The sequence below is a fragment of the Teleopsis dalmanni genome, chromosome 1, assembly GCF_002237135.1.
Source record: "Teleopsis dalmanni isolate 2A chromosome 1, ASM223713v2, whole genome shotgun sequence".
Lineage (NCBI taxonomy): Eukaryota > Metazoa > Arthropoda > Insecta > Diptera > Diopsidae > Teleopsis > Teleopsis dalmanni.
In genome coordinates this window covers 6,387,652-6,403,809 of record NC_051846.1, presented here as the reverse complement: position 1 = coordinate 6,403,809, position 16,158 = coordinate 6,387,652, and the positions used below count along the sequence as shown (strand labels likewise).

Genomic DNA, 16,158 nt, shown 5'->3' with positions numbered 1-16,158 from the left:
TCACTAATAGCTAGATATTTGATGCCTCTTAATTAACTTTACACTGCAAAAATTTCACGGTCGGTTAATCGGATTTTATTATAATTCTTGAATTTGTCATTAAATAGAGACTTGCAAAAAAAGCTTAAAATATCTTTAACCTGTTGAAAGTGTAAAAAGAGTTGCAAGATTTGCCTAAGCTGAGTTCAAATTTTTGCAGTGTGTCGTATCTTAGCTCAATTTATTTATGGCCCAAAAACGTAATAAACACAAAATTAGTTGTAAAGAGTTTTGAGGTCGTTCAACGAAAGGCTCTAATCGGCTTAAAATTTCAACAACTTTTATACAATGTATTTCAAAGATACTTTTTTTAAACATTTAATATCGATGGTTTCGTTGCTCTTATGAGAAACGTTAAGTATTATTACTGTATTGTGGTTAAATAAGTCAACCTCCGCCTGTATTGTACGCTTTAATAATAATTTTGACTTAATTTAATGCTATATACAAAATTAATTTATATTGTTTTTTTCTTATAGATATATATAATTTTTTTTTTTTCATTTTAGCACATTACACTAAGTGAAAATGGGTACAAAAATCGAATATGTCGATACGACTCACTTATACGCCACAAAATACATTAGGAATTCAAAGGCAATTGCCGTTCTCTGGACCATTTTTACAATTTGCTATGCGATTATAAGCATCGTAGCGTTTGTGACGCCAGGTAAACCTAAATTAATTAATACAATTATTTATTATTAATGTTTTCTTCAATAATCCATATAATAATATATGTAATAATCGATATCCATTTCAGAATGGGTTGGTGATCCAGATAATGAGAGCGCAGGGCGTTTAGGCCTTTGGCAGGTGTGTCAGAAAGATGAAATATTCGATAATTGTAAGAGACGATGGGAAAATATACTTTCAGTGCCAACGTTTTCATTTCAAGTAAGTTTTTAATTGTTTTTTTCTTTTACTCTGAATTTATTTAAATAAAATTATATTCATTTGCAGTTGGCTACATTATTTATGGCGGCCGCTGTGGCCCTGGCCTTGCTCACTATCTGTTTCTTAATTTTTTTGATTTTCATGAAGTCAACTAAAGTATTTCACATTTGCGGTTGGATGCAGATTATATCAGGTATAAAGTTAATTATTTTTAAAGTTTTTAATTTTTTTTTAATTAATTGTGTAGTTTTATTATAACATAAAAAAAATTATTCTCTTGTTTAACTTTCTGTTATATAGGTATTACCTATTATATATTATAGTTATAGTTGTTATTGTATTTTATTGTTACTGTATTTTGTTAATGTTGTACTTGCTTTATAGAGTGTTCACTAATGTAGTGTAGTTGTTGTAGCCCGTGGAGATCTATATACAGCAGGATGTATGAAAGGAATTACAAATACAAATGTATGGGTTTGTATTTAGTAGGGTGAAGGTAGAGTGGAAAGAGGAATGTTGTTCAGAATGCGTAATGAAATAAGTGGGTGGGTATGATCTTACAGAAATGAGTCTGGGATGTTGTTTAGAATGGAGGATTAAATAAGTGGGTAGGTAGCACTTTATAGAAACTGGCCTGGGTTAATGGGCCCAACACAATGGATCAGGACGAAAGAGCGACCCATATTAGCATCGAAACACCTAATTACTGTACTGTTATGTTATGCTTCTGTGTACTAATAAAAATCACGCGCAAACGAGCTAAATCAGTGGAAGTGGAAAAAAACTTGAAAGCCAATTTTGTTTTTTTTTCTCAAAAACGTGTCTTTAAAATTCGATAAGCTGACGCCAGCGTGTTGCTCTGTAATGCCAAAATTCAACCATCTGTCAAACCAGGAAAGATGATACTAAATTTCAAACATACACTTAAATCAAAGGGATATATTAGATTTAAAAAGTTGATAATAAGATGAAAGACACTTTAGAGACCATAAACACTATATTTCATTCTAGTGAGTATAACAAAACGAATCGCTTTAACAATGGTTGATTATCTATCTTCCTGTTAGTCATTCTATCTGTTTATCGTTATCTTTTATCGTGAAAATGGATGTGCGGATATATGGCACATTGCTGTTCCCAATTTTTCATATTATATCCAGATACCACGCTTGAATTAATTTGGATTGAGTGTTTTATAATCCGCTTACTGGACGTTAATATTTTTTCATTGCAATTCTAGACTAACGTTAGTTTTAGTTTTATATTGATTCTCCACATACTCGTATTTGCACGATGATATGGGTTTGTTTTTTACCTTACGATTTGTTAACCGAAAGCGCTTACGATTTGTTAATTGAACCTATCTCTCCTAATAGTCTTCGATCAAAAATAATTTGCTTATCATTATTATTTTTATTAGCCAAAGTTTCAGTTTATTTGCTTTTCTGTACTTGTGTATATTTATCCTTGGATATATCTAACTTTATATCTATCTGACTGCCCGTTTGTCTATTAATAGATAAATTCATATTATCTTTTTTGTAAGCTACTTGAATGACATGTCTGAGTTTTGAGAATCTATGATATCATTTATGAAATCAGGGATGAAATCAGTAAACTATAGGAATATGATATGGGGCTTATGCAAAATAATAGACATTAAAAGACTTAAACGTTTAAATATTTATTGTCATATATATTTGTTTATTCGTATATGACTTAATTCAGAAAAAATATTGCAAAATATTTAAGTATGTAAATATTATGAGAATGAAAATAAATATTCCGAAATATGTATAATAATAGTGTATCGTAAAAATATCACGTGTAACTTAACTGTCTGCATAAGAGTACCGAGATATTGATGCCTCGTGTATGCTGAAATTTTTTTTCTTCCTATTTTATATAATAACTATTTTTATCATATATAAAGTTATGGCTTGAAAGCAAATATTTTTTTATATAAATTCGCTTCACATACGGAAGTTTCGAAATTTATAAAAAATGTTTTGTTAGTTTCGTCAAAGTATTAGCACAGAAAAAAAATGCACTTACAACACGTACTCGAATTGCAGTTGTGCCGATTTCGTGTGTTGCGGAGAGGTTTAATAAATTGGTCAGCGGTTTTGATTATGCTTATTATCAACGAATTAAACAATTTTTTAGCTTGAGTCTATTGCAATAAGCTTAACAAACTCTTTCATAAGCATATTTTTTATTTATATAAAAATAAAAAAAATTATTAAAGAATTGAGTTTTGCAAAATATTTCTGTTTAAATATAAAAATAAAAATTAATACAATTTTATTATATCAAATTGCTGAATCAAAATTTAATTGTAAAATTTAATGAAGTTAAACGTAGAGTTTCTGGGAATAGTCAGGTTTATGTCTCGGAGCCACTGTCTGAGTTTAAGAGGATTAAGTACCTGTTAACCCTCTCACCTAAAGTATGGCAACACATATTAAGATATAATAATAATAAGATATTATGTTAATGAGACCACATTATAGATATATTGTAGATTCTGTTGCGATGACACAGTGAGAATACAAAAAACTAATAATAAGCTAACTTGAAATTAACAGGGTATTGACTGTTAAAGTAGCTCTGTTACAGTTACCATAATGATACGAGCGTCCGGAAATACATTCTGAAATCACTTGACATTACAGACATCCAATACAGCCCACCTCTCCCTACTTGGACAGTATCAGCAAGTTTCTTTGATCACAACAACACGACAACAATCATAACCTATTTTTTGTGATTCTAGCAATTTTTATAATTCCCTATAAAATATATGAAGAGCGCTGATATTTAAGAGCTAATAGTTTTAGTTTTTCTATTAAATTATTAATTTGAAAGTAATTGCTGTTACTATACTCTTCCAATACACTATGATTTTTTGCAGTTTCTTGTATATCTCTTGAGTTCGCTTTTGAGCATTATAAATATACTTTCAATATTTCTCATATTTGCCTACTGTGAAAATTTACATGGTATAGTAAACTTCAATCTTGTTTTAAGTCAATTGCTTCTCTATAATGCGATCCATCTTAAAATTTTTATATCAATCTTAATATCTTAAATACATTGGATCTGTGACAGATGTTGTTAATATTTTTTAATGTTAGTGACTACATTTATTTTTACCCTAAAAAAATCAGAGTAGTAAATACTAGTCCAATCACGAATGTAGTGTTGGTCTCCAATATATGCCCACGTTTTGCATTGACTATATCTTATGTTACCAGTGCTGATCCTTAGCGTAGTCGTTATGTAAAATTTAGGTTATATTTGCACAACTCTGTTACTAAAAGGGAGCAATTTCTTCACATTGTCATAATATGGGGCTGGAGTTAGTTCTTATGTCATCCGTGATGACATTCCGTTTTAATATATTGATAATTATAGCAGCAATTCTTAATGAACACATCCAATCCAGATCGTTTTTTTTCTAGTTTTCCTAACAAAATATTGTAGTTTTGCGAAACAGAAACTGTCGCTAAAACAATAGAAAGATGATATTTATCCATATCCAATTTATAACACTTTTAGTGTAACTATCGCATTTAACATAGTTCAAATCCTTTAGGAAATTCGGAGAGGACCGCGTTTTTCTTCTAATTCTCAAGTTTAAATAATTGGGTTAATGCATCTTGTTCAAATTGGTTACGTCGTTCAGTATATGAGTCTAGTGTTGACGCAAAGGTGAAATGAACTAGTTTAAAAATGCTTATTGCAACTAGTATAAATACTAGTCCTATACTGATCATATGTTCCAGACACTTATGTATGTGTCTGGAACCACTCTTCTGTGTATGTACTTCTTGTTATTCTTGTTGGAATTTTAATCTGGACAATCCCTCACACAAAACTACAAGAGCTTGATTTGCTCTCGGACTTAAGTTGTGAGCGACACATAGTTAGTTACGACGAATCAATAGACCGGTTCCAATAACGATTAGGTCTACGTCCCAGAATTACTCATCAATTTCGACAACTAAGTGGCGTTCACCATTCCCTAAATGGATTACAAGATGGCAAACAGTATTACAACAGCGAAATACAAACAATAACAGTATTATTATAACCTTTTTTTAAATATTTTTTCTAACATTAATTCCAAAACAAATGTCAGTATTTTCTTTATCTAAACATATTTTTCTTTAATTTTTTACAGCAATATGTATGATTGTCGCTTGTGCTGCTTTCCCCTTCGGTTGGAATTCAGATGATTTTCGCAAAATTTGTGGTCCAGATGCAAATCGGTTTGAATTGGGTTTATGTGGCATTCGCTGGGCATACCCGTTAGCAATAATTGGTTGTGTTGATGGAGTTGTTCTAGCTACACTTGCCTTCATATTGGCCACCAGACACGTACGCCTGCAGCCAGAGCCATTATATCAAAGTTCATTGTATAAAGGTAAATATTTGTGTTTTTAACATTATACTTCAGAACAATATTTTTTATTTTTATTAGTCTATTCCACAGGTGAAATCAATAACGCGTATATAACAGATGCAGTTAGTTTAGCGGGATCGAGGAAATCATTAAATTTACAACCCATTTTGCTAGTAGCACCACCGCACAATGTTACACTATAAAATTTTGTAATTTATTTTAATGATACTATTATATGTTATTTTTATTTATTTATATTTTAAGCTTGTTCGTTTAATGTTAATTTCGCTATTTTGAACGAAATTTTTACTATTTTGTATTTTGGTTTTAAACTTTGGTAAATTATATGAAGAATTATAGCTTTCAAACTGTTAGTATTTAATTAATGACTCTTAAACTGTATTCTTTGAAATTTCAAACTGTACATCTGGCATTCAAAGTGTATCTCAGTTGGATCATGTAAAAATTAAACTAAAAGAAATAAATAAAATGAAATTGTAAATATTTTAAATCGAAAATGACGTAAATAAAATATTATAAATAATATTTTGTAAATAAATTTAAACGTTTTCTTTATTTTGGTATATTATTTTTATTAAGATTATATGATTATTGCAAAATTAAGAATGTATGTAATAGAATGGAATATTATTTTTGAAAATATTAATAGTAATTTTAAAATATTTTAAAAGTTATTTGATAACGGATTGAGTAGTGTATTTCAAGATAACTAATTATTTATATTTTGTTTTTACATTTTAGTATAGTCATTAAAAGTTACCCCTGTGATTACTAATATTAAAAATAATGGGTAAATGAATGTTTAGGAGATAGAATGATTTCACATTCTGTATAATCTTTCTCAAATTCATCAAATTTATTCCCAGAACGATATTTGATTTTTCCGAAGGCTTGTAAAGTATGACTATATGGCTATATGACTATATGGCTATTACATTACATTCTCATACGATGAAAGATTTGAAAAAATTAGAAGACATTTTGGAGACGTGGGAAAATACAGAAGGCACATGGAACTAAATTAGAAGAATTGGTGCACTAATTCGTGCGATTATTTATTAATCGCACGAATTTTTCTATAGTTTTACTTTCTATAGTTCACTTCAATTCAATCAGCCGGTAAATTACATTGATTGAAAATGATTTCTTTCTTCACACCACAATTTACATTTTTCTTTCATTGAGAAATTATTCGAAATTATGTAGGCACATACTAGAATCAAGTTGATATATTCCGTATGATTGCTCAGCTTGAGTCTGAGTTAAGAGAAAACTACAAATTCTCTAAAGCTGGCCAATCATAAAGATTATGTACATTTCTATCCCGCAGTAATTCTATATTGCTTTGGTAAGAGTCTGTTGGGACCCTTAGTATTGAGACTGACGCTACCAGTCGTAGTTGTAATTGTAAAGATATATAAAACAGTACTAATATGTTGGATATATATTATGAGACTATAATCTACTTAAAAATGGCCAATTCTATGTTTCTACACTTTAATACATATTATTTATGTATTTGAATAAAATGGAATAACTGTTTATAATACAAAATAATAGCAGTACATGCGATTAGTGTGTTATTATAGTAAGAAATATGGTACAAGTTCAATTTCTAAACTAACTCAGAAGACTGAATATTATCAAATCTGTTGTCAAATCTCAGTAATGTCAAACTAAAATCTCCCACCCAAAAAAAAAATTCTTGAAGTCACAGCACTCTATCGTTTTCTATTAAAAGCATTAATACTTATTTCGTCCTTATAGTATTGTATAATATAAGCACAGTAACATGGTATATCTAATGGATGAAAAGGTACAGATAGTAGACATCTTATACTATTAGCAGAATATGTTAATTATAGGAAAAAATATTAATTTTAAGTTAATATTACAAACTAGACAAAATTAGTGTTGATATGACAATATAAACAGATTAAGAATAGATTAATATTGGAGACATCGAAACAGGAATCTAATAAATAGGATTTAGGTATCGAATTTCTGCTTAAAATTTTAAAATAGATTTGGTTTTTGCTGGTGTAGTCTGAGTTAGACGATAAAAAGAGTTACTAACCCAATATTTCCATATATCGGTACACGGAAAAGTCTTGATATTATAATATAGTAATATTTTAAAAGAATATTACCCATGTCTATGAAATTAGGTAACCAAATTCTCTCACACTTACTGAAAGCAATTAAATAAATCCATTCAAGTAATACATTTGTCATATAATATATTTGTTGATAACTTCACCTTCTGTACTTAACTATTCACATATTATAGCAAAATTTCTTAAAATACCCTCTGCCTTACCCACACCTCATATAATCGCAATAATATTTTACCGCACATCGATTATAACAATAATTAAATAATTATTCTCATATTGAATTCCATTTAATTCGACATTTTAACATTCATAATCTGAAAACTTTATTGTACTCTGGAATTTCAATTGCTACCCCAAAATCTCAGAAAATGGAGTGGTGTTAGAAATTGAAACAACAACAAGAATTGCTTATCGTGCCATTTGTTAGTCAAGTTCCATGGCGTTTTTGATTGCCAATAATAATTTACCCCAAATTATAATTTTCTGTTTACAAACTCCATTGCGATTCTCATCGAAGTCCTCAACTTCCAACACAAGGTGCACACACCACTCGCAACAACAAAAACAATAACAGTTTTTCAATAAACGACATTTAAGGATTTGCGTTTAATACTTCACTGGGAGTTATGTTTGGAGTAGGAGGGATGCTTGGTGGTTGATTGTTGCTACTAAGACAACTCAATTCAGTGACGTCACGTATTTCTATGAACGCATGGAAGTTATTGTTTATAACTGCTGCCTATTAATAAGTGGGTATGGGTAAAAGCAGAAATATTTCATGAATGTGGAGAATAAATATTTCTGCCAGCAAGTGCCAGAACGTAGCACATAGATTTCAATCCCATATATTCTTTTTTGCTTTTGTAATTCATAAGAAATTCGATGAAATCATAAGAAATACGTTTCAGTTTGAAAATTGCAGCTGCTGTAGTAAAATGGGCAACAAGCTGACGCAGTGCTTTTTTTTCTTTATTCCAACTCCAACCCATTGTTTGTTAATCCAAGACCTACTCACAGACAGCTCCTTCACTGCGAATATATCATAATCAAGTGCACACACATACACAGCGCACATCGCTTTACGTCGAAAACTGCCATAGATTCTTCGCGATTCCGTTAAGGGAGAATACTCTGGGTCCCATTTAGGTTATTTACTCACCGGCATGTATTTTTCATATTCGATTTCATTTTTCTCTTACTTTTGCTTTTACTATTTTATGCCGTTTTTATGCCAATTCCGTCTTAATAGTCCAAAAAGGATTTTATTTTTTTGTTAGTCGGGCATACTTAAAATGCGTTAAATACGAGTGTGGCTTTGCCTGGAGTCCTTTCAGTGCTTACGGATGGCGTGTGTGAGGGATGGCATTGATGTTACGAAAATTGCTGGCAACATATTGCCGAAATTTGCCAACATTTTGTTTTCAATAAAGTTTCACGCTTTTATTTTCATTTCATTTTATTAGTTCGTTCACAGATTTGATTCGATTTTCGTTCTAGAATTGCTCGCCTAAATGAGTGACTGCTTCAGCAGCGTTTCGGTAGCTTTGGGTTAGAGCGAGCGGTATCGGTATTCGTCGCTCTACTGTGTGGTGCTAAGGATGAAGACTTTCCCAGTCATTTGTGTGGTAGCAAATTACTTTGATACACAATATTTTTATTGGTTTTTATGGCGTCCATAAACGCGTTTTTAACATTTCTTTTATGGCTCCGAATAAAGTGAGAATATACATAAGCAGTGCCGAGTACTAAGGATTTGGACTGCAGCAAGGATTTGAAGTATTTTTATTGGCGTCTATTGGACATTTTGGTTAGTACAGCTTTTGCTGTTTTTATGCTGTTATGATGAATAATATAAAAGTTATTCGACGCATATAAAACACATGCTGCAAAGCACTTATTTTGAAATATATTTTTGGGCTTTTATTAATATAGATCTGCTGTTAATATGGGTACAATTTTTGTTTTAATGGATTTGAGTGAGCTTTGGCAAATAATATTTATAAATAATATTATTGTTGTAATTATGATTATAATGAGCAATGCAGCTATGGAATTAAACCATAGTCAACTCATAGACTGATTCGTCTGTGTGAACGTGGATTTGACAGGTCTATAAGCTTCAAAGTCAAATGTTTTAATGTTAATTTTTTTTTGTCAAAAACGACGCATCGTATAAGGAAACGAAACTAAAATTTCGAAGGTTCGAATAGAATTGAAAAGACAATAACAAATTTTTGTTAATTTATTGAAATTTGGTTGACCATACAACGCTGCTTTGAGTACTGCCAAGTTCTCAACAGTGGTCTTTTGTTTTCGATTTAACTTGACCCGGACCAATCATTGTCAAGCAATTTTTGCGAAATCTAAAGTTTAAGTAATTTAGTATCGATTTTCAGTAGAATTAGAGGGAGTCAAGAAAATCGCTTGTCAATTTTTTTCTCGTCGTCTTCTTCTTCTTCTTGAGTTAGTGCTATTACGCACTTTTACTCTATAATGGCTGGGGGACTTATCTCTACACCACACTAGGCTTTAACTAGGCTACGAAATCATATCATTTATTTGTCTTTTAGTTGATGACGGATCTTAAATCAGCATATCTTCCTGAGAGTCCAGAAGTTTTTTTCTCAAATTTGTTTCAAGAAAATGGCTTGTAAATTTTTTTTTCAAATTTTTTCAAGAAAATTGCTTGTCAATTTTTTTTTCAAATTAATTGATAACAAAGCCAGAGTAGACACGAGTGAATAAATAAATAACTATTTTTTTTATAAAAATAAAATAAAAATAAAAAATATATTTTTACTCAGTACTTTTAATTATATTATTTATGTAAAAACATTTAATATAATATTGTCAAATAGATTCATTTGTACTAAAACGAATTTAGTATAAAACCTTTTCTAATTGTAGTACGAGTTATATTGATCAACTGATTTATTAAGACTAAGAAAGACATCAAGATATTAAAATGTAAAATTGGTATATTGTATATCGAATTCAAATAGTAATTTACCGTTTCACGTATATTTTTATATTAAAAATAATGTAAACAAAATGTGAATTTTAAGTTATAATATGAAATAATGAAATGTACAACTAAAAATATTGACACCTTAAAAATACAACTTATAATTCTCATATGGTTTTAAAATTAAATTTATTTGCTTATAATATGAAAAATAAAATACTTTTTTATTTTTATGATTAAATTAAATTAGGAGATGATACCATACATATAAAATGTTGGAAAATCAATTAAAATGTCGGGTTTTTGTAAATGACTAGAAAAGTAGCGATTTTAGGAGGACTAAATGTTCTACTACTCATATTACTTTTTAAAAAATTAAAATTTTTTCATACATTATAAATATATCAGTAGATATCTTAAAATGGTCGACCTGGTAAAATTCGTTCTTGGTTATTAATGGGTTAATATGAAGTCAGAGAGGATTAACTTCTATGACAAAATTCGTTGCTGTTCATTAATGGATTAACATCAGTTCAGACATGGTCAAATTTCTTAGACTAATTATATATTACTTTTTATAATAGAATTTTGTGTAACATGCATTGCAAAACCTACTTCTTATTGCAATGATTATTCTTTAAAAATAAATTGCTTCGCGTAACGAAATTACATATAAGTAATATTAACAAGTCATTAAAATGAGTAACATAAGTAATAACAAAGAAGCACCTATTATTTCAAACAATGCTGCATGTAAACTTACAGATCTTCTTTAATGACAAGGCCTTCCTCCACGAAGAGTATATAAAGGCGATCGTGTGGTAATTATATTGCTCGCTGGTTTAAAAATGAACTCTTCAATCCATAAACTGAAGTAAGAAGTGTTCGGCAAAGATGATCTTAATCACTTCGGACAAGATTTCTGCATCCTGTCCTACTTAAGTAGCTACTATTTCTTTGAGTCGTTTCAAAGTGTATGTTACCTCTGTTTTTCTTATCTTCTATTGAAATCACTATAAACATTAACATCACCATTATATATAATATATTGCAAACTCAGTCAACCATAAAAATATTTTTTCTCTTATGATTTCATAAAATTATAATCATTCTTGCATCCTGTCTTACTGAAGTTTTGAGTCGTTACAAAAGGATACCACATATTTTAAAAATTGCTAACTTTTTATGGTCTGGTCCTCTTTCACGATTTTGTCTTTCTTTATGGAGACTACATAAAGACCGCAGAATTTCGATTACATTGCTCGAGAACAATGTAAATCTTCTTAAGAAGATTTTATAATCCAAGGTAAGAAAACTATTGTTTATATATTCATGTGACAACTTCATAATAGTTTAATTAATTTTCACATGTTTTCAACTTTTGATCTCCAAATAAACTGTAGCCGATTGAAGTGTAAATGAAGTATCCATCTTCCTTTTCTTCTATTAAACGAGCTCTCCATCATTGTACCATTCCAACATTTCAATTATTTTGCATTATTTCAATTTTTACGACTGTTTTTTCCTTTTGTATTTCATAGTAAATTTTTTGCTTGACTTCCTTGGAATTCTTTCCGAAGTACTCGTACACTAACTTTAACAATAATTTTTTTTCCTTTTCAAAACCACCATCTTTTTTCGATTTACGTCGAAGGTCTATTGTTTAAAGAATTTTTCTTTGAGTGGTCGGTCAGTGGGTGGCGTGTTTTGCACGCGTTCCATATGTTGGAGATGGAGGAGTACGAGTATGATGTTAACAGTTGGTCATGCTGTGCCACTGGTAACTGTGTGAGCACTATTTTTTATACTCCATTTTATGTTTTAATGGAATTTTATTCAATGCTGAAAAATGATTTACGAATTTTTAACTTGTGACAGCACATTTCTTCACTTGAAAATTACGATTTTATTTTTTCCGCCTTTTGTGTTTGTTGTTTATTTTTTGTTTCTTCATGTGGTAATAAAAGGTTGATCCTTTATGACACCACATGCTGCATAGCATATGTATGCTCTGAAATAGCACTACAGCTGGTTAGTGTAGGTGTATGTTGGCAAAAGTCAACACTGGTTTCGGACACTCCAACGGTCACCCTTTTACTCCTAAGTCTTAAGCCCCAGTGTTTGTGATTGTTTGATTTGCGAATTGAGTTGTGGGTCTGTTTCGTTTCTTTTTACGAAGTATAATTTTTAAAGAAAATTTATGTTCGGAAAATATATTTTGTTTGAAACGTTTTGAAGTTTTTATGATTGACGTGCGTTTTGATGTTTTACAAGAGGGCTAATAAATAACTTTTTTGCTTTGTGTAGGAAAAATTATATCCAAGTCAGTCATTTTGAGTTTTGCTGGCTATTATATCAATGTTTTTTCATTTTGATATATGATTTTTTTTCGCAATTTTATGTTTTTTGGGAGGAAAAAGTAATGTCCATTACACATACAATTTAGTTGGTAGCAGATTTTTTTTTGTATTTTCGTACTTCATTTAACAATGTAGTAGAAACTGGCTAGTAACTGTTTGAAACAAATAAAACAACAATTTAATAATAGATTAAGAAAATATTAACAACTCTCATGTTTGCGAAACGATTCTGCAAAGTGAAACTCAGGAATACTCGTATGAAACCATTTAGTTTTTTACTTTTTTACATTCTCGATTCAATTTCTGCTTTTGACATTTAGTAAAATTGGAAGCCTTTAAGGCGGTTATCCGAACCTGCATTTGCAGTCAAAGAACTTTGCTGCCTCAGTCGCTGAGCAAGCGGTTTTCTTAAAAGTTCACGTCTTGTGTTTCAATACAAAGTGCATATGTTGCAAAAATATTCATTAAAATATTCGTATCTGTTCATTTTCATTGAATATATATATATACAACATTACCATAACTATTCAAACATATATACAAAAGTTCGAAAAAAAGATTCTTAATAATCTACTTTCATCATTATAGGAAGTATCATCTATTAAATGGATTTTGAAAAAGTCTATAGAGGTTCAGAAATTTTGAAACAAAATTTATGTACTGAAATAGTTATTTATGATCAGTATGCGATGGTCCAAGTTTATATTGTGCACATTCGCAAATCTAAAAACTGAAACTTCCACATTTTGGTCCGTTCTCTTCACGTTCAGTCTTTGTAATACTTATAGTGATTTGAAAGTTGTATTGCAGTGATAAAAAAAAAAACAAAATAACCGGTAAAAAGTTTCGTTCCATGATTTATTACGATACATGATGTGAATTAACAATTTAAGAGTGTATCGTTAAATGTACTTCCATTTTTGGGGCTGAATCTGCACCACTTCAAACTGTTATAACGAAGTTATTCTCGGACATAGTTCTTTTAAGTTTATAGAACTTAAGGTTGTGCAATACTAAATCCTTATGACAGATTGGAACAGCCTTAAACATTAACATCACAATCATATATTTAATATTGCAAGATCAGTTAGCCATGAAAAGATTTTTTCTCTTATGATATCACAAATCTCGGCAAATGTTCAAAAAGATGTCAATTGATCCAAAGATTTGCTTAAAAAATATAATAGTGGTTTTTCAAATACGTAATAAGCAAATGATGGCTCCATATATAAACTTAAATATAAACAGTAGTCAATTGATATATAGTTGAATTGAAAAAGCAGTCAGGCTAATATAGTACAAGCTATTACAGTCTGTCTATGATATCATTTGTTTGTTAATTAATTAACTTTAGAATGGTGAAATCGAGAATTGTGATGAAATGTCGTGCATCACTAGTGAGCACCGAACATAACAAGGTATCTCTTTGCTGGGTTGCTGGATATAGAAATATATAAAGAAATGAGAAAGCAGATTATATGAACAGAATGGGCTCAGAATTGCGCATAAATAAAGCCTACAATTCAATTGGGAGTGTAGAAGAATTCTCATGGTGACATCTCGTCATCTCGAAGACAAATCGCGAATACTGCAAGCTTTTTAGAACCTTATAGCTTAGAGTAGATGACAAATGATAAATAAATAACCCTTTTCTCTACAATAAACCTCCGTACCAAAGGAACACTGTTCAATTACACTGAAACTTTCACGGCGTCGTTTGCCGACAAGTGAATTATGCAAGAGTTTCCACGATGATTGAGTCCGTCAATCATTTTCTATGTCTTTGTCCATGATTTCAAACAAACGATTTTAAACTCTTGGAGATAAATTCTTCTCTGATTCAAATGTTTTAGCAACGATAATACGTGGAGACTACAACGGTTAGAGTAACTCAGCTCTCATACGCAACTTTGATTATGGGTCAAACTCTCCACAACTTTATAGAACATTCATATCGAATGATTGGTGAATAAGAAAAATAGTCAATTAACACATAAAGCAGTTCTGGAATCTCGCGCATGACAACTATCAAAGCTAATGTGTTGTCTTGAGGTAAAAACAAAACATTTTTCCTTTCCAAATTTCGACGCCTTTTCTAGGTAGCTTTAAGTTTACTCATTAATATCACAGAGTATAATCAAATTATTTAATGTGCTCGATAAACAACATCTATTATATACCATTATTATAAAACCTTTTGTTTAAACTGTTCTATTAGAGCGTTAGAAATTTTGAAGCGATATTATTATTAGTCACTGTCAGCAAATATTGTACCCAATTCACAGAAAAGTTTCTTATATTCAAATTATCACACAATATTTTTGTTAAAATTCCGAGCCTCAGCAAATGCGTTGACCAGATTAACCAGCGATTATCCTCCTTGAGAATATTGTATAATTTACAGATAATACATTGCTAAAACACTACATCGTCTCTTAGCATATTCTTTCTTGGCAAAACCCTCGCTATATTACTTAGTTTATAGTTCAATTCCATTTACCAATTTTTTAATATTTTTACAATTATGAGACCTCCAGAGTGTGGACTTCATCTACTAATCTAGATATGTTTGTATGAGATATCTACAGAACTGATATTATTGGGAGGTTGTATGATGACTCACTATGGAATGTGAGATTACTCAATAAGGTTGATTTATCAGAAAATACACAATGTCGAATCTACTTGGAGATAAATGATAACACTTTTTTTGACTATCCAGTTTTGAACTGGGTCAGTAATGAAAAAAAAGGCAGGGAACTCCAACTTCTTTCTTATATTATCAAGGAAATCCTTAATGGGAGATGTTTTGGCTCTTATTTGGAGAGCTGAAAGGTTTCTGTTGAATAAGTTCGGTTGGTAGCTCATAAGATCTTCTCTGTTCCATTATGGATTATGCTAGGATCATGCTTATACGTTTAAAAGGCTTGAAGTGATAGGAACGTTTATACTCGCAGTTAACTATTTTGATGCAAAATGATGTCAATTTCTATTCTATTTAATTTCTGAGTTTTGTGGTAATGTCGTAGAGTCTCAAATTTTTGATGTGGTTATCAAAAACGGTTTCCATCAATCAATCTTTACAATCAGACATATAGTCAGCTATTCATCTTTTACTGTTGTTGTGTATGATAGCATAGCGTTTCGTAAGTTTTGTTTTGGTCACTCTAAACGATTGTCGTAAATTATTATTATATAAAAAATTATGACCACTCTCTTAAACTGTGCTTTTTAATGAAGTAACTATCTGCTTTTTGACATAAAAAAGAAATATAAACAGATATATTTGTCATTAATTTTTGCATATATTTTGTAAAAATTTTATTTAAAAAGGACCTAAACTGATAAAAC

At 30.2% G+C, this 16,158-nt stretch overlaps 1 protein-coding gene across 2 annotated transcripts; it reads left to right on the top strand.

Annotated features, from left to right (window-relative positions):
* The first annotated feature begins 552 nt into the window (after nucleotides 1-552).
* On the top strand, nucleotides 553-5,860 carry LOC119669198 (LHFPL tetraspan subfamily member 3 protein-like). 2 transcript variants are annotated; one of them, XM_038079012.1, is made up of 5 exons: nucleotides 553-709; nucleotides 803-936; nucleotides 1,003-1,129; nucleotides 5,123-5,365; nucleotides 5,435-5,860. In XM_038079012.1, exons 1-5 carry the CDS (start codon nucleotides 568-570, stop codon nucleotides 5,545-5,547), a joined length of 759 nt encoding a protein of 252 aa, XP_037934940.1. In that variant the 5' UTR covers nucleotides 553-567; the 3' UTR covers nucleotides 5,548-5,860. The 2 variants fall into 2 exon arrangements, with proteins under 2 accessions (XP_037934940.1, XP_037934939.1); XM_038079011.1 differs by having other exon boundaries at nucleotides 5,423-5,859.
* Nucleotides 5,861-16,158: the final 10,298 nt, after the last annotated feature.